Source organism: Alligator mississippiensis, chromosome 13, assembly GCF_030867095.1.
Source record: "Alligator mississippiensis isolate rAllMis1 chromosome 13, rAllMis1, whole genome shotgun sequence".
Taxonomy (NCBI): domain Eukaryota; kingdom Metazoa; phylum Chordata; order Crocodylia; family Alligatoridae; genus Alligator; species Alligator mississippiensis.
Genome location: NC_081836.1, coordinates 29,157,790 through 29,177,032, shown reverse-complemented (window position 1 = coordinate 29,177,032; position 19,243 = coordinate 29,157,790). Strand labels below are relative to the sequence as shown.

General features: G+C 45.5%; 1 protein-coding gene across 3 annotated transcripts in view; it reads left to right on the top strand.

The window, feature by feature from the left end:
- Positions 1 to 19,243, top strand: part of IFT140 (intraflagellar transport 140) — a 177,739-nt gene that overhangs the window by 74,329 nt on the left and 84,167 nt on the right. For all 3 annotated transcript variants that reach the window (XM_059716195.1, XM_014597466.3, XM_006263212.4), the window contains 2 exons: positions 7,770 to 7,887; positions 8,336 to 8,466. In XM_059716195.1, the coding sequence (XP_059572178.1) occupies positions 7,770 to 7,887; positions 8,336 to 8,466 (249 nt within the window). The remainder of the gene's footprint in view (positions 1 to 7,769; positions 7,888 to 8,335; positions 8,467 to 19,243) is intronic.

Below are 19,243 nucleotides of genomic sequence, written 5' to 3'. Positions count from 1 at the left end.
TGGGCCAAAGAGAATTTGCTTCTAGTGATGAATTTGGTGAGATTTGGTGCTTGTTTAAAGGCTAGGATGGGTGGTTCCGGAAAGATCTCTTTAAGAATTGGGTCTCCTACTATGGGTTGTAGTTTAAGGGTTTTCCGTACAGGTTCCAGGGAAGGATGGTATGTCATAACCAATGGTGTGCAATTCATGGGGATTTTCTTTTTGTACTGTAGAAATTCTTCACGTGGTATCCAGGTGACTCTTTCAAAAGTATGATGTAGCTCTCTAGAGGAGTGTCCTTTTTGGGCAAAAGCCCTTTTGAGATTTGCAAGTTGACAATTTGCGGGTATTTTCCTCAGTGCAAATCGAGTGGTATCGAAGGGTTTGGCTGTATATTACAGTGTGCCCACCTGGCCTCGAACATCCGGTCCCGTGCAGCTCTGGCCCACAAGTTCAATGGTGCTTGCCTTACCGTCCCCAGTGGTCCATCGAGAAGGTGTTTGCTTCCGATATGGTCTTCCCCAATCTCGCCTGCCACGACTTTGAATATTATTTCAGTGGAGGGTCCAACCATGTCAGGTTTCCAGACAGCGGAACGTTTATCCGGCGATCTTCTGCAAGGCTCCACCTCCCCTATACCTCGCCCTTATACCACGCCTAGATGGGTCACGGTTGTCCTCCTGGGCAGGCTTCTGACTGTTGAGCCCCCTGATCACTTTCGTAAGGGGGAGATCTCCCTGCTACCGCTAAGGCGTCCTCAGGTCCCCTGCCTGGGCTGCACAACTGCCACTTTTTTCCCTAAGGCCAAAAAACAACCTCGGGGTTTACCCAACACTAAGGCTCTAATAAGAGCTCCGATCTTCAGCCCCTCCAAAAGGGGGAAACATAAAACCCAAAGAAAACCTAATATTACACTACGAGGGATCCAATGGTTCCTTTGCCGGGCCCTTCTGCTAAGTTGCCGACCATCTGGCCTTCGATACAATGGGTCTAAGTTAAGTCCTGTATGTGGCTGGTGTGGCCTGTGGACTCCCCCACTACTCTTCTTCCCTGACATCCAGCCTTTTGTGTCTTCAAACCCCCTGTGGTCCCTCAGTGGGAGCCTGTCCTCTAGTTACTTGCTTGGTCGGTGTCACGCTGCTGATGGCCGTGCTTCGAAGCTCCTCATGCTGCCTTTGCCTCCCATCATCCACTTTGTATGCCTCTCGGGCTTCTCCGTTGCCCTCGACAATCTCACCTGGTCTGGCGCAGGGAGTTGTGTTGGCCTTTCCGGCCCCTCTGTTATAGCCACTCGCATCGAGGTCTCTCTGTGCCCTTCTGCTCCTACACCTGGCAGGTTCCCGGCCGTAGGGAGCCACCTCCGGCTTTTGACTTCTTCCACTGCAGCTGGCAGTCTCCGGCTTGCAGCTCGTGCTGGAGGGTTCTTCCCTGATGAGGAAAGCAGCCTCCAGCTCTCCTTGTTCCCGTGGGAGGTTTGAACAGCCACCTCCTGCTGGTGCCCTTGCCAGCACCCCTCTGCCTCCTTCCTTTCCACCAGCGACCCGTTTTATTTCCTCCGGCCGGCGATCACTGCCGACATCACCGGCCAGCCGCAGCTGTATAAAGGCGCGGCTGACGATCCGCACAGGTTCCTCCTCGGGTTCTGGTTTTGTTGCGGGTCCCGTTGCGGGTAAGTATTTCCTTTTACCCTTGCTTTTTTCTCCATTCCCCTCTGTGGGTTCCTGTCCCCAGGGCTCCCCCCTGGTATTTTGGGGCCTCCCTTCTGTTTTTCCCTGTGACATACAGGTTTCTTGGTATGCTTAGGGTGATTGCTGATTCTATGTAGATATGTATGTTAGTCTGTGGGTTTCTTGTATATGGTGGTTTGTATTTTATCATTCTGGATATTGTTTATAGTGTCGAAAAAGGAAATGTTGGTACTGGAATATTCAAGAGAGAGTCTGGCAGAGAGGTCATGAATATTGAATTTGTAATGGAAATCAATCAGACTGTAGGTTTTCAGTCCAAATGATGAAGATGTCTATCTCTTAGATATAGCATGGATTTGATGGTACAGATTTTGAGGAATTTGTCTTCCAGGTGGGCCATAAAAAGGTTGGCATATTGGGGGGCCATTCTGGTGCCCATAGCTGTGCCCATGGTCTGGAGGAAGTGTTGGTTATTGAAACTGAAGTTGTCATGTGTGGGGATGATGTGTATAAATTCAGTAATATCTTTAGGTCTGTATTCTGAGTTGTAATCTTGCTCTTGAAGATATGTAAGGCAGGCTTGGGTGCCATCCTGTTGTGGGATGGTGGTACATAAGCTGGTAACATCTATGGTGGCTAGGAGGGTATTGCTGGGAAGGTTGTTTATGTTTTTAAGTTTTCAAAGGAAGTCTGTTGTGTCTCAGACAAAACTCAGTCTTTGGGTCACAAGAGTTTTTAGGATGGATTTGATGAAACCTGTTGTTTCCTCAGTTAGGGTTCCGTGGTTGGATATTTATAGGTCTGCCTGGGTTCCCTTGTTTGTGGATTTTAGGGAGCATGTAAAAAGTCCCTAGATTGCGTAGTGGGGGCAGAGCTGTCCCTTGGGTAGGGCAAATCTGGGTGACCACCCTGGGCCCTGCACTTTGGGGGGCCTGTGTTTGGGGGGGCCCCGCGGAGCTGGGCGGAGCAGCCACAGCCCCTCCCGTGGGGCCCACTTGGAGCTGGTGGCTCAGCCCTGCACTGCGGAAGAAGCATCCAGCTGCGCTCTGCCAGCTTTGTGTCTGCTGAAGAGTGGCTAGTCCGGGGCGCGCGGGATCTGCTTGGCCCCGGGTGCCAAATTTCATTGCTACAGCACTGCTGTGCCCTGCACAGTGTTAATGGAGCCCTGCAGCCCACTAGAGTCAGCTCTGAGTTGGGGGGATCAATTCAGATGGAAATGATTTGTTGGTGGTTTTGAGTTTTAAGGTGACAAGGGGAGTTGGATCTTCCTCTAGTTTTTCATAAGAGGAGGTATCAGAGAGTTGTCTGTTGACCTCTTTTATGTAGTCTTCACAGTTAAGGGTAACTATAGCTTCCCCTTTATCTTCTGGTTTTATTACTATTTGATGGTTGGATCTTAGAGATTCTATGGCCCTTCTCTCTGACAGGGAGAGGTTGTTATGGTGGTGTTTGTTGTTGATTATTTCATAGTTCATTCTTTCCCTGAAAAAGTCAACATAGCAGTTGAGGTTTAAATTTCATCCACTGCGAGGTGTCCAAACTGATGATTTTTTGGTGTTAATCTTTTCCTCAATGTTGTCACAGGATGAAATGTTGTTGAAAGTGGATTTGTTTTGGTTGTGGAAATATTCCTTGAGGTGGAGGCATCGGAAGAAATCTTCTAGTTCTCCACACTGTAGTATCTTAATAGGGCATTTTTCCAAACAGAAATTAAGGCCTTTAGAGAGGACAGATTTTTCAGTTTTGGTAAGCATGTGCATGGAGAGATTGATAATATTTGAGGGTTGACTGGTTCCTTCAGCTTCAGCTGGGTATGTAATTGGAACATTGTACAGTATTAGTGTTGTTTCTCTGATGGTTGTTTAGAGGTTGGGAAAGTTGTTCCTATAGTAATTGGTTGCATTTCTTCTCTTTTTGTTGGATAGATGTTGTAACAAATCTTTGCTAGTCTTTTTGTATACATTGTATGATATTTGGGAAGATATTCGGATTTAGCTATAAGAGTGTATTGCTTGGACATGCATGAAATCAGGAAGGTCAGTGCGCAGTTGCTGCTAGCAAGAGATGTGAATGGTAACAAGAAGGATTTCTACAAGGATATCAGTAGCAAGAGGAAGGTCAGGGAAAGTGTGGGTCTTTTACTGAATGGGGAGGCAAGCTGGTGATAAATGACATGGAAAAGGCTGAACTCATCAATGCCTTTTTTCCTTAGTCTCCACAGGCAAGGTCAGCTCCCAGACTACTGCACTTGGCAGAACAATTTGGGGTGGAGGTGAGCAGCCAACTGGCAAAAGAACAGGTTAGGGACTATTTAGAAAAGCCAGACATATACAAATCCATGGGGCCAGATGTGATGCACCTGAGGGTGCTGAAAGAGTTGGCTGATGTGATTTCAGAGCCACTGGCCATTATCTTTGACAACTCGTGGTGGTCAGGAGAGGTCCTAGGTGGCTGGGAAAGGCCAAATATTAGGGCTGTGCGAAACGGCACCATTCCATTTCGACTTGTGTTTTGACGGAACAATGTTTAATTTAGAATTTTGTTTTGATTTGATTTGAAACTGCTGTTCCGTTCCGTCAAAACAGTTTCACTGTTTCGACATTTTGCCCATAGGCTATAATGGGGAAGCTCGAAACAGCCTATAACATTCTCATTTCTGACCTGATTTGGATGAAACTTGCAGACATGGTAGCCCCATCTGTGGGCATGAAGCCTGCTAATCTTCAAGGATTTAGGTGCAGGGGTGTCAGGGAAACTGCATCTCAAAGTCTTGAAAGCAAAAAACTCATGTCATGTGTATGTGTTAAGCCACAGTGGGGTCAAAACTGCAGGCTTGCTAGCCCCTGCTGAGGCCACAAAGCCTGCTACGTTTCAAGGAGATAGGTGCAGGGGATTGGGGGAAACTGCACCTCAAGCTGCTGACAAGCAAAACTTGTGACATGGGTGGCACTGTATGTGTGTTAAGGTGCAGCAGGGTAAAAACTGCAGACATGCTAGCCCCTGCTGAGGCCACAAAGCCTGCCAGCTTTCAAGGGGATAGGTACAGGTGCTTCTGGGTTTTGGGGCCCTGCACCTCTGGCTGCTGACAGGCAAAACTCGTGACATGGGTGGGTGACACTGTGTGTGTGTGTGTGTGTGTGTGTGTGTGTGTGTGTGTGTGTGTGTGTGTGTGTGTGTGTGTGTGTTAAAATGAGCCCTCACTCAACTGACACCAAGGCAGAAAGCAGGGCAGTTCAAATAACGCTGCCTTTTATGCAGTTTTTCCATCCCTCTCCCAGAGCACTGGGATTGGAAGGAACTTCAGGGAAGGATGACAGTCACTGGCCAGCTACACAGTTAATAATGAGAGCACTCCTTCCCCCCCTTCCCCCTCCCTTTCCTTACTTTAGTTTCTGTTTCCTGGCAGGCAAGCCCAGCTTGAGCTTCAAAACAAAACGTTTCAAAATTTTCTAAACGTTTTGATTTGCCTCATTTCATTTTGAGGCTGTTTTGAAGCTCTCTGTTTCATTTTGATTTTGCTGTTTTGAGCTCGAAACAAGTCAAAACAGCGTCGAAACGAAACTGCCGGCAAAATTTCACACAGCCCTAGCAAATATAGTGCCCATCTTTAAGAAAGGGAAGGAGGAGGATCTGGGGAACTACAGACCAGTCAGCCTTACTCAGTCCTTGGAAAAAGCATGGAGCAGGTCCTCAAGGAATCCATTTCTAATCACTTGGAGGACAAGGTGATCAGGAACACTTAGCATGGATTCACCAAGGGCAAGTCATGCCTGACCAACCTGATTGCCTTCTTTGACAAGATGACTGGCTTTGTGGATGCTGGAAAAGCAGTGGACATGATATACCTTGACTTTAGCAAGGCTTTTAATATGGTCTCCCATGACATTCTTGCAAACCAACTAAGGAAGTACAGATTGGATGAATGAACTGTAGGGTGGATAGAAAACTGGCTGGATTGTCAGGCTCAAAGGGTAGTAATCAATGGCTCACTGTCTAGCTGGCAGCTGGTATTAAGTGGAGTGCCTCAGGGGTTGGTCCTGGGGCTGTGTTTGTTCAATATCTTCATTAACAACCTGGAAGATGGGATGGAGTGCATCCTCAGCAAGTTTGCAGATGACACCAAGCTGGTGTGGGGGGTAGTAGGTATGCTGGAGGGTAGGATTCAGAGAGACCAAGACAAATTGGAGAATTGGACCAAAAGAAATCTCATGAGGTTCAACAAGGACAAGTGCAAAGTCTTGCACTTAGGTTGGAACGGTCCCATACACCGGTACAGGATGGGGACTGGCTGGGGGTTACAGTGGACAAAAAACTGAATGTGAGCCAACAGTGTGCCCTTGTTGTGAAGAAGCCTAACAGCATACTGGGCTGCACTATTAGAAGTGTTGCCACCAGGTAGAAGGAAGTAATTCTTCCCCTCTGTTCAGCACTGGTGTGGCCACATCTGGAGTACTGTGTCCAGTTTTGGGCCCCCCACTACAGAAAGGATGTAGACAAATTGGAGAGTCCAGTGGAGATTAACAAAAATGGTTAGGGGGCTGGGGCACATGATTTATGAGAAAAGGCAGAGGGAGCTGGGCTTGTTCAGTCTGGAAAAGAGAAGACCAAGGGGTTGTGGGTTGAGTAGCAGCCTTCAACTACCTGAAGGGTGGTTGCAAAGAGGATGGAGCTAGAGTGGTCTTAGTGGTGGCAGATGACAGAACAAGGAGCAATGGTCTCAAGTTGCAGCAAGGGAAGTTTAGGTTAGATAGTAGGAAAAACTCTCACAAGGAGGGTAGTAAAGCACTGGAAAAGGTTACCCAGAGAAATTTTGGAATCTCCATCCTTGGAGATTTTTAAGATCCAGCTAAACAAAGCCTTGGCTGGGATGATTTAGTTGGGAATGGTCTTGCTTTGAGCAGGAGGTTAGACTAGATGACCTCCTGAGGTCCCTTCCAATCCTAATTTTCTATGATTCTGTGAATTCATAGGATAGGTTCAGCACTGGGAATGACAGTACCTTTTCCTGCATCTCTTTTTGTGTCCATCTGGGGGTAATTGCCTTGGCCGGTACAGCCAGAAGGCAGGGCAAGGTGGAACCTTAGAGACTAACTGCTTCAGAGAGGCATAAACTTTGAAGGTGACAGCCTACTTCATCAGATGCATCACTTGTCTGTTGCCTATGAAAGCTTGTGCCTCTCTGAAGCAGTTAGCGTCAAAGGTGCTGCCTTACCTCTCCTTTTGCCTGACCTGAGATTAACAAAACTAACTATCTCTCTCTACTCATGTTTGGTTTGTTTAGTTTTCCTTTTCTGAAAAAAAATCTTAAAATGAGTATGTGTGTTTTACCTTGCTTTTTGTAGACTCCTACCAAATCTAGTTGATCTGCCTTCAACTTTGACTAAGGTTGCGGCTTATTTACAGTTACTTATAGATAGCAACAAACCAGTATGCCAGTATAATTCCTTTGCATGGACACTGTTCCTTCCTTTTATTCTAGAATATGCCTAGATTGCACACAGAATAGTTATACTTGCATAACCCTAGTGCAGGGGTCAGCCATGTTTCTGGACAGAGTGCCAAAAACACCCACAACCTCGACTTGTAAGATGTTGGCATACCAGGGGTGGATGGTGGGAGAGTCACGAGGGGCCCGGTCCTTGTTGTGGCAGTGCAGCTCTGGCCACTTCCCCGCTGTCTGCCTTGAGGTGCACTGGTCAAGTAAAATGCCTTTGTATGCCATGCTCTGGCTCCCATGCTGGGAGTTGCCTACCCCGGTCCCAGTGGATTATTCTGCTACGGTTATGCTGGTTAATTTTCTAGGGTAGAATTACTAAGTCCTCTGAAGCAAGCCGTCAGGATTTTTGAGTTGCCGGTACTTTAAGTTTAATAAGCCACTGAAAAAAAGAGTGGAATGGCATATTAATTTCTTCATAAATGTAAGACAGATAGCAGTAACCCTCTAGGAAATAAGGCAAAATCTGGGACAGAGATCTGCTAAAGTAGATGTTGCGAGAACCTTGTATACTGGTTTTTGATTTATTATTATATGTCTTTGCTGTAAGTAAAAACTATATTATTGAAACTTGTTTGACCACATGTATCAATACTGTCTGTCTGCAGAGAGGCAAAAGTGCACTGCAATAGCAAGAATTTGGCTGAGCTGTTTCCTGGCCTTGGAAGAATAGCATCTGTCAAGTGTAATGCTAATGGCAACAAAGTCAGCATCCTCATCAACAAGGTGAGGCAGGGCTCCACCATGAGACATACCACCATGAGTTCTGAACATGACACCAAATGCGAAACTGAAAGTAAAATTTACCTTGGGTTGAATTATCATTCTCTAGATTCAGAATCTTTTTGGTGTTATCATCTATGGAAGCACTACAATAAAGTTTTTCATTTCATACGTTGACTACAAAAGCCATTTTATGGCAATGTTAAATGGTCACTGTCCATTATAAAATTATGAATTTATAAAATTGGAGGAACAATGGGAGAAACACACAAGAACATAGGAACGTAGGGCTGGAAGTGGCTTCCTTGTCCTTTCCCTCCTAAGAAAGATTTTTTCATGGTCTCTAGTATACTGAGCCATAGGAACATGGATGAAATAAATGTATATCTAAGTTTTGCCTTGCCAGTTTTTTCTACTGCATGATTTAACTCCTGTTTTTTTTCTTGCATAGCCTGATGATAGCCTTGATTCCAAAATCTGTTTCTATGATGTTGAAATGGACACAATCATGCTCTTTGACTTCAAGGCTGGAAAAGAAGATGGTGGGGAGATGCTTTCCTATTCAGGACAAGAACATGAGAAGTAAGAAAAGTTTAATTTGAAAAATTTGCCTTGTGGCTTTAGGATAGAAATCAACCTTAGAAAAACAAACTACAGTACCTTCATATTAGTGGAGCCTGCATGTTCAGATCTTACAGCAATGATATCAGTGACTGACCTCTTGGGGTATATCCACGGGGTATGCTGTGGTCCTGTTGCGCCTTTGATTCCTGCTCCACCTAAACTTCAAAGGCAGCTGCTGGGAGAGGCAGCAGCATTTCCATTCAGGCAGTGCTGAGGGAGTGCACATTGTATCTGTTTCCTGATAATCTTGCTTTACTCCACAAGTGTTAAGTTTCTCCTTTTTTTATGGTTCTTGTGTTCCATTAATCAAGTTATCCTTTCTCCTGCAGTTTTCCTGTCTGTTAGCTATTCCTGGTATTATCTCTCTTCTGTTTCACACCCCTGAAGACTGCTTTTAGTTTTAGCTAAAAACCTTAATACAGGTATAAAGATATTAACTCAGGGGTAGAAATTATTGACAGTGAAGTGTGGGATGCATTATTAAGATTTCATAGACTTAATAGATTTCGTAGACGTTAGGGCTGGAAGGGACCTTGAAGATCAAGTCCAGCCCCCTGCCTCAGAGGCAGGAAGTCAGCTTGGGTCAAAGGATCCCAGCAAGATAAGCATCCAAACGTTTCTTGAATGATTCCAGAGTAGGTGCCTGCACCACTTCTGGAGGGAGTCTATTCCAGGTCTTGGGGGCTCGGACAGTAAAGAAATTTTTCCTTATGTCCAGCCTAAAACCGTCTTGGAGGAGTTTATGACTGTTGGTTCTTGTTTTTCCTTGGGGCACTCTGGTGAACAGACATTCCCCCAGATCCTGATGTACACCCCTTAGATACTTATAAGCAGCCACCAGGTCCCCCCTGAGCCTGTGCTTTTCCAGGTTGAAGAGTTCTGTGGCTCTCCACCTCTCTTCATAAGGCTATTCTCTTGCCCTCTGATCATACGCATGGCTCTTCTCTGGACTCTCTCAAGCTTCTTGACATCCTCCTTGAATTGTGGAGCCTAGAATTGGATGCAGTACTCCAGCTGCGGCCTCACCAAGGCTGAGTACAGTGGGAGGATGACATTCTGAGATTTACTTGAGAAGTATCTATGGATGTAGGCCAGAATTTTGTTTGCTTTGCCACCTGCAACATCACATTGGTGGCTCATGTTCATCTTGTGGTCAGTCATGACCCCCAAGTCTCTTTCAGCCATGGTGCTAGCAAGCGTAGCACTGCCAAGCCTATAAGTATGCTGCTGGTTTTTTTTCCCCCCCCGAGGTGGAGTACCTTACATTTATCAATATTGAATGTCATCAGGTTTGTATCCGCCCACTTACTAAGTTTATCCAAGTCAGCCTGGATCATTAGCCTGTCCTCAGGTGTGGATGCTATGCTTCAAAGTTTAGCATCACTGGTGAACTTAGCTAGTGTGCTTTTTGACACCAATGTCCACATCGTTGATAAAGATGTTAAAAAGAACTGGCCCAAGGACAGAGCCTTGGGGGAAGCCACTGGACACGGAGCACCATGATGATTTGCTACCATTGACCACTACTCTCTGGGTCTGACCTCAAAGCCAATTACCCAGCCATTGGACTGCGGTGAAGCTGAGGCCACAGTTGGCCAATTTTTCTATGAGGAGGTCATGGGACACCAGACCAGAAGCTTTTTTGAAGCCCAGATATATGATGTCAATCTCTTCTCCCTTGTCTAGGTGATATGTCACCTGGTCATAGAAGGAGATGAGATTGGTCAGGCAAGACCTACCCAAGACAAACCCTCAGGATGTTGCCCTCAGCCAGCTTATCCAGAAGGGTCTCCTTGATGATTTCCTCCAGAATATTACCGGGAATTGAGGTTAAGCTGATTGGCCTGTAATTCCCAGGATCTACTTTCTGCCCTTTCTTGAAGATGGGTACCACATTGGCCTTCTTCCAGTCTTCAGGTACTTCACCTGAGCACCATGAGTTTTTGAATATTTTTGCTAATGGTTGGGCTATGATACCTGCCGGCTTCTTGAGTACTCTAGGGTGTAATCTGTCAGGACCAGCTAATTTGAAGGTGTCCAGCCTCTCAAGGTGATCCTTTACTAGATCAACACCGATGCCGATATAAATACACCCTCACTCTGGCTGTCCCTTATCTTGCTAGGCAGGGCGGTCCCATTGGACTGATGAAAGATTGATGTGAAGTACCCATTAAGCAGATTGGCCTTTTCCTGGGTGTCGGTTATCAGCTGTCCTGTTTGGTTCAGCAGGGGTCAGATGTTACCCTTGCTTGTTTTCCGACTTCCTACATATCTGAAAAAGGGCTTTTTGTTATCCTTGATATGTGAAGCCAGATGAGCTCAGTTGCAGCCTTGGCTTTCCTGATCCTCTCCCTGCAAGTACGGACCAGTGCTGAGTACTCCTCCTTGGTGGTACTTCCAGCCTTCCATCCTTTATAAGTCTCTCTTTTGAGGTATAGGATGTCCTCAAGTTCCCTGCTGAGCCAAGGGGGTTGCTGTGCTCTTTTGAAGGTTAGATTTTGTTTTACAAATCTGAATAAGAGATGTACTGTGGCAGAGCACCTTTGGGTGCCTGCCACTTTAAAGGCGAGAGCAGACAGCATGGCAACCAGCTGGTACAGGCCAGCCTTGATGAGAAAGTCACATGGCCACAGACTGGGCTATGTGATTGGAGGAGAGGGCTGAGAAACCTCCATTTTAGCTCAGGCCTCAGGGCTGAGCCAGTAGTCTGCTGCTGGTAGCTTGGGAACACCAACATCCAGGTGAGCTGCTGCTTGAGACACCCTGGAGGTAAGGGAGGAACTTTGAGGATGGTAGGAGGTTCCTAGAGGGCCCAGTGTGGTCCCAAGCCCCTGGAAGAGGGCTAGGACCTAGTAAAAGCAAAGTCAAACCTAGGCATGGGGCTAACAGCTTGTAGGCCTACAAAGGGGCAGGTAAGCCCCTGAGTAGGTCTAGCAGGGGTGAAGCCAGGGGCTCAGGTGATCCCAGTTGAGCTAGGCCTTAGCCAGCATTGTGGGGGCATTAGGCCAACCCAGATTAGGGTGAAGGGTCTATGGTGAGACCCAGGAGGGACCTCTCTGGAGTATGGGGGTCAGCGGCTGCTAGGCTGACTTTCTGATCCATCACACTGGTCAATGCAAAAGGGCCAGGGCTGGAAGGCCTAAGGGCAATTAAGCCTAATGCAAGGGGCAGGCCAGGGCCATGATGAGCTATCTGGCACCTTGACTGGCCTGGAGGCGGGGCCAGAGCCCGTAAGGGCAGAAGGTTGCTTTGATGAGGGGGGCATCACAGCCAAAGAGGTTAGGGGTCAGCCAGCAAGCCGGCTGTTATGAAATCTGAATGGGGTCAGAGTGAGAGCTGGGCCCACAGAGAGAGAGAGGCCAAGTACGTCATCCAGGAGCCCTAATGAGGGAACTAGACTAGGGCAGGTAGGCCTGCATGGTCCTGGACATGATCAGAAACTGTACCCTGCTGGGGAAGGGTGGTCTGGTGGGGCTGTCCATGGCGGGACAGTCCCCCCCAGAAATGCCAGACCAGTTACTTCCCTGTTGAAAGGTGGGTAGGGGCGCCTGATAACCCGATCCCACACTATCCGGTGGGTCATTAAGACTGGAGGGTAGTGAAACCAGGTATGTCTAGATGGAGGCACCTGAGCCCAGCGTAAATAGTGGGGGTTAGGTACTCTTGGCAAGAAGCACCTGAGCCCCATGTGGGGGCATAAGGTCCCGGTGGCCCTAGTTGGAAGGGGCTGTAGTAATGAGGTGCCAGAGAAGGGGTGAGTGGTAGGCCCTAGGATGAGGGCACAAGTGGAAGCCCCAGGAGGGAGCAGTGAGGCCAAGGTTGATTTTTGGATGCCTGAGGCCATACTTGGGCCTGAGGCCAGGTGATGCAACTCAGTAGGAAGCTCACCCACGACGAGTTTGGCTCAGCCATGAGCCAGAGCAAAGTGCAATTCTAGGATGCCATCTGTGAGGCATGGGACACAATAAGGGAAAGTCAGAGTCGTGTGTACACCTCTAGGCATCGGGGTCTTAAACAGGCAGCCTCTCACATTTTTACAACCAGTATTTTAACAACAAGGCGTGACAGGAGAGATTGGGCAAACTGCCCTATTTAGACAGGTGGGCGGGCCAACGTGAGACCCGGTCACAAGCATTGCCCCATCACATGTACATTTAACTATAATGACTACAGGACTAATAAAACAATAGCTTTGGGCAAACTTTTGCCCAGCAAATTAGTACAGATCCCAGTAAAGTTGTATTTGTTTTTGCTCTGATCTTAAATTGAATAATATAGCACTGGGCCCCTAGCATATTAGTAAATCTTCTGGTTTCTCTTTAACTAAAAAAAATGTGTTGTGTTGTATGTGATGATGCACCACACCACCTGAACCCCGCTTTTCAAAATTCTAGATCTTACATCATACTCATCTGATCCTTAGAACAGTTATGCTGTCTGTTGGATATGTCCACTTCTGCAGAGTCTTGGTGGGAGACCATCCTAGAAACTCTTTCAAAGGAAAAGCATAATACCCAAGTGATTTCATTTCAGGGAGGAACTTACATGGAATACATACATTTACATTCATTTAGATTTTATATTTTTGATTTCCAAACTACACCCTATAATATGTTAAAAATGTTGGTAGTATCGTACAATAGCAAGGATCTGCTTGTAGTGAAATGATAGAGTCAGATTTCCATCCAACCCAATAAAAATATACTTTCTAGTATCTTTCTTACGCCAAATCATTTTGGGATTAAAAGCTCTTGTCTTCAGTCATCCTGCTGGTTTATGCAAGTATTAACATCAGCTGGATAGTACCAAAAGATTGGAGGTTTTTGGTACTATCCAGCTGATTGGTGAGTGGGGAGGGCAAGATTTAGGCCCCTTAGATTTTAGATGGTTATCAAAATGAGTACAACATAGGGCAAACTTAAAAACATTAGAAACTTTCATCTGTAGCATTCGGTGTAACCCAACAGGGGTCAGTATAAATCTAGGGAATTTGTTTCAGCCAGTGTCCGGATGAAGAGGGAACACCAACATCTTCTGGTATTCAGCTGAACAGATATTTAGACATTCATCTAAGCAGGCATGAGTAGTGTTGTAAAATGAGAGTGAGAGAGTAAATCATTTATAAAAAATAACAACAATAAAATACCTTCATGGCTTTTATTCCTCTTATCATCCTGGGATGACAGTATCTCTTCCTCTGGCATAGTCAGTATTGCAGATTCTTCAGACCCAGCTTGTGAGATTGGAGCCATTCTGGTTTCATTCTTTTATCAGCATTCTTTTCAATGAGGAATCAGTGCTAATGCTCAAAAACCTTTTGTTTCAGATGTTTGAAATGGAAAAAAAATCAGACATGGGTTAAAAGATATGGCAGTAAGATTGAGAAACTCCCCCAATTTGTCATGTAAACGATCATCATGTTTTTCAGCTGGGGAATTACTGTATTTACTCAAATATAAGATAACCCTGAACATAACCTCCTGATTATTAGATTCTATATATGGAAAATTTATAAATTTGTCATAATTTTCCAGTTATAGAATCTATTTATTGGTGGTTTGCCTTGAATTTGTCCCCCTCCGACTGTTATGGGAAGGAAAATAAATTTGGGTGGATCAAGCAGCCCCTTACTTTCTGCCTCCCACTCCCACTCCAAATTCTTCCCCCTGCAGCCTCTTTCCTCTCTCCTTGCTATCAGATCCTGCTCTCTCTGAGTGAATGGAAGTGAAGGGCAAATTTGAAAATGCTGGCTTTGAAATAAATGTATCTGTAGTAATTTGCATATTGTACTCATAGACTTAGTTTATTCAGAATTGATGCATTTGACCCTTTTTGAAATTGCTACAAGTTTTAGCACAGGTACTCCATAAACACACATTCAAGTAGCACTTTTGTACCTAGTTATATATAGTGCAAACTAAGCACAATATTAGTCCAAAGCCAAAAGACTCGTGATTTACCATGTAGTTCATTGGGCTGGGTCCCAGCAGAGTCAACAGGATTTCAAGCCACGGTGACCCCACAGCTCAGTACTGCTCAGTATCTGTGTGTATTTCAGATACCTCCTACAAAGGATCCATGTGCTAATTAGCTCCCATACTCATGACTGGAACTGGGTGTTCTTGTCATGAGAACTGAGATTTATATTAAATTTATATGCAGATGGGTAATGTTTGCCAGATATTTAAGGGTGGTGAAAAAATGGGAATAATTCAAAATGGGAAAGAAAGGCACAGCTTAGCTGTGGGAGTGAAGCAGAAGTTGAATGAATGCAGTGTAGTGGCTCACCATGACTGGAAAAAAGAGTCAGCGCTGAGTGGGACTGCTCAATGGTCACTACTGTATATCTTATTCAGATGGGCTACACTAACCTGTCCTCATGGTAGGTTCCCATCATCATGTGTGTCCAATATGCGCCATGTGTTTTATAGCTATGCTTAGTGTTGGCTACATTTAATTAACTTCATAGTTGGTTTCCATTCCTGAGCACATGCTGCTTTTGGCAGTAGTTTAATGATAGGCAGTGTAGGTAATGAGGTTTCCTTGTATGCAGATATATGACAAGGGTTTTTTCCCCCCATGTTGTTTGTATTTGAGTAAATATGGTAGTTATCTTCAGTTAAATCCTAGAGAAGTGTGGTAAGGTGTCTTTCTGCTGCTTCTTGAATCTTTTCTCTACCCACACTTCTTTCAAAAGGGCCTAGTAGAAAAGAAAAATAACTGGAGAGTATTTATTTCTTCCCTTTGTGTTATCTTTCCCCATTACAATGATACTTAGCACTGTGTCCATGCTCTACATTTTCAAAGGATGGCACAAACAGGTAACCCTTCAAGTGAAATTCTAAATTTCTCTAAGTTCTTCATAGGCCCCATCACAGCAATTTATAAATGCCTGATGTATTGATACAATAGATACATAGTAAAATTGACTTTTGTAAGTTTTTGGCAGAACTAGAGTAAGAATATGGGCATTCCTAGCTTACTGCTCTGTATTCAGTCTATTAGACTGCAGAGCATCTTCATTTTTTAAAAAACAGTAGGGTTAATATTATTAAAAAACCACTCAATTGACCAGGGAAAAGTGCTGGAGTTAGATATATCACAGGGGAGAGCAATTATTTCAGGCAGAGGACTGCTTACTGAGTTTTAGCAAGCTGTCGAGGACCACATGGGTAGCCCCACCCCTTAACAGGTGCCCCACCCCCTGGTCGCCATCTTGTGACTGGAAGTCCTGCCCTTTAACCCTCAACCTTTGCCACCAGATGTCCCTCCCCTTACCCCTGGAAATACTTCTTTCAGCAAGGGGCTTTGCCATCTCAGAACCAGAAAAATACCAAATTATATTCTAAAAATCAAACATCTACAACATTAATGTGATTTTAAAAAATAGTTTTGTCCTGATTTACATGCGTTTGTGTAGTGTACACAGAGGTGGTTGCAAAAAAGCATAAAACAAAGTCTTACTCTTGTATATTGTGGGGGGCATGGGGATAGGTTTGTGGGGGGCTGTTAGTGTGTGGGTGTGGGGGAGGGTGGGGGTGTGAGTGTGGGGTGAGGGAGTATATGGGTATGTATGTGTGCATATGTGGGGTGTGGGTGGGTATGAGGTTTGTGGGGTGCTGTGTGTGGGGGAGGATGGCTGGGGTGTGTGAGTGGGTGTGGGGGTCTGTGTGTATGGCAGAGTGAGGGGTGGTATAGGTGCATGTGTATGGTGGGGTGTGCATGTGGGATTCACCCTATGAACACTCACTCTCTCACTGTGCTCACATACACAGAGTATCTCCATCCCTCACCACTCTCTGTCTCTGTCTCTCCCCTTCCCTCGTTGCACGGACGGACACACACATGCCCCCTCCCACTCCTGGCCCCGGGGTACCAGTGTGGGCCCCATGCTCCTGCAGTCTGGAGATGCATCCATGTGGTGCTGGAGCAGTTTGAAAGCTGCAGCATGCAGAGACTTCCTGTAGGTGGGGTGGGACCAGGCTGGCCTTGTTGCTGGCTCCTCCTAGGTCCTACTGTCCCTGCCTCCTGTCATCTTTGACAGGCAGCCAGGAGCAGATAAAAAATTTAGAAAATGTATATTCAGGGGCCCTGTGGGCCAGATAGAATGGCCTAGCGGGTTGGATGCAGCCTGCTATTTTGCCCACCCTTGATATATTTGGAAATTGAAGTATCTTGTCTTGAAGACCAGATACTGAATGAAGAAGCTACAATGATGTAGGTTCTCTCACTGTGCCTCAGTTTGGGTGTAGAGGAAGCACTTCATTAAGCAAGGAGGCAGATTAGTTATCATAGCAGTTTATGCCTTAGTCTCTCTGAACAGGCCCCCAATGAGGATGTACATTTTGGTTATGTATGAGAGGGAAGTGCCATCTAAGAGCACCTGTTCGTTTCACATAGGCCACCAAACTGTCCTTCTACCATAACTTCTTGTGATCACTACTGAGCTGGATTTGGACTCATGGGCTAAGTACTGTTAACAATGTGGGCATGGTAGTTTGGAGCTAAGTGCAGGAGCTAAGCTGGCTGTTCTGGGCATGTTACACTGCTAGCACTACTCTAGTCAAGCTCAGTCAGGCCTGTGTGTACAGCCTATCCACAGGAAAAATGAAGGGAAATCAACTAACAGCTTGAAATTGATGGATGTAAGTTAAAGCATGTTCATATCCCATGTGGATGCTCTCATTCATGAGAAAGTCAAAAATAGTTGGCATATCCTGGCTAGTGTTCAGATGTATAGAGTGAAAAAAATTAAAGACTCCAAATCATGAAAAGGCATAAGGCTGAAAAGGTGTGAGATGTCAGTTGGGTGTATTCAGAGAAATCAGAATTTAGGACCAAGGGATATCCAGCTTCATAACTGAGATGGAGATTAAGGTTATGTAGTTAGAGTCACGTATGTTTTACTGAACTGAGCTCCTCCTATTCTGACTAAGTTGGCAAAATCATTAAGTGCTTCAAGGAAAGGAAGAGGATTAGCAAAGGAAAGAAGTCTCAGCATTGCCTTGAAAGGCAGTCAGACCAAGCCTCTTCTCTTACCTGGTGGAAAGATCTGCTCTCTTCTGAAAGCAGAATCTGAATCTTGAGGGCCTTAACTTATCAACATTAATAGGAGCCTTAGTTTTCTTAGCAGACAACACTGACCTACCACTAACAAAATAGGTAATTTGTTTTGAGGTGTTGCTTTTAACAGTTTAGTTCTAATTTTAGTAATAATATATTTTGCCTAGGTCAGGGAAAAGAGAGTTTCTTGGTGTGTTTTGTTTTTTTGTTTTTTTTTAAAGCTTTTTACTTGGTATCTCTGGCTGTAAGTCTCACTGGAGATGTGACATGATATACAAAAAACAGAATAACCTCTTGGTGACAATCAGCATTAGCATTGGGTTCAACACTGTATTAGTAGTACATCCTTTGCTAGTGATGGTAACTTTTCTCATGGAGACCAGACCTCTAGAAATCTGTTTTTTCTGTAGCCTTTCAACTTTGTTAAAATGACACTCCCTCTGGAATGATAAGGTGCTGATCTTGAAGCAGGAGGATGCTGAAAGTCCAGCTTTGACAGACTGAGAGTAAAAGGGAAATTAGGAATAAGAAACAAAAACATGATTACATTTAATAAAAGTCTGAGTGCAAAAACTGAAGATTCCATTTTGATTTAATATCGAGTCCTTGATCATACAAGGAAAGCCTATAAAGACAGACAGCCTAGAATTGAATTCAGGCTTCTTGTGGCTAATAAGTGACTTTATATAGAATTCCTTTTTGAAGAGATCATCTTTTTAATGAGTTAAAAAGGTTAATTCACTAAAACATCATTTTGTTAATAAATTTGCAAGATTTATTTTCTATACAGTGCAGGATATATTCTTCATAATATTATATCCTTAATTAAGCTATATTTTGTTCTACCTGTGGTTTAATAGCTGTCCAACCTTTTATAATAGAAGTCCAAACTAAGCATCAGTTTCATAGCATTTCTGTGGTGTAAGTTCTAACTGATGTAAAGAGCAGTATGGATTCTCTACTTGTTTAGCATGTGGTTGACTAGGCTGATGGAGGGTTTAGTTGGTTGTGTCACTGTGACAAGTATCCGCTCTGGGCCGCCCTTAATGTGGCCCACACACCTGTCTCTGGGGCATCCGCCCGCCTACTCGCCTGCCATGCCTTGATCTTAATTAGTTAATTAATTAATTAGTATTAATTAGCAGGAGGCTGCCCTTATACTGCCCCACCACTAGGGGGCGCTGTCTGCGGCTCTGCTTCCTTCCCTACACCACAGTCCACGCCTCACCGATAGGAATCGCTGTTGTCTCAGTCCTCTCGCTATTCAGCCCCTTACCGTTCTCCCTGGGCCTTTCTTCCTTTACTGCACACTCCCTCTGGTGGTAGGGCTCCCTCCGGCCCCCTCTCGCTCTGTGCCCTCTTTTCTGGGGCCTTTCTACAGTGCTGCCCCCTCCTGGGGCTTTCCGTGCCCACCCTTGGGCTTCCCAGTAAAGCTGCCTCCTTTCTGGGGCTCTCTGTGCCCAACTTGGGCTTCCCAGTTCTGCTGCCCCCTATCTGGGGCTCACCGTGCCCACCCTTGGGCTTCTCAATAGCACTCCCCTCTCTGGGGTTCGCCACACCCACCCTGGGGCATCTCAAATGCCCCTCTCTGGGGCTGGGGTCTGTGTACCCCATGTGCTGCACCCGCTGGCGCTGGGGTCCTCACACTCTGCTGCAAGTCCCCTGTGAGGCC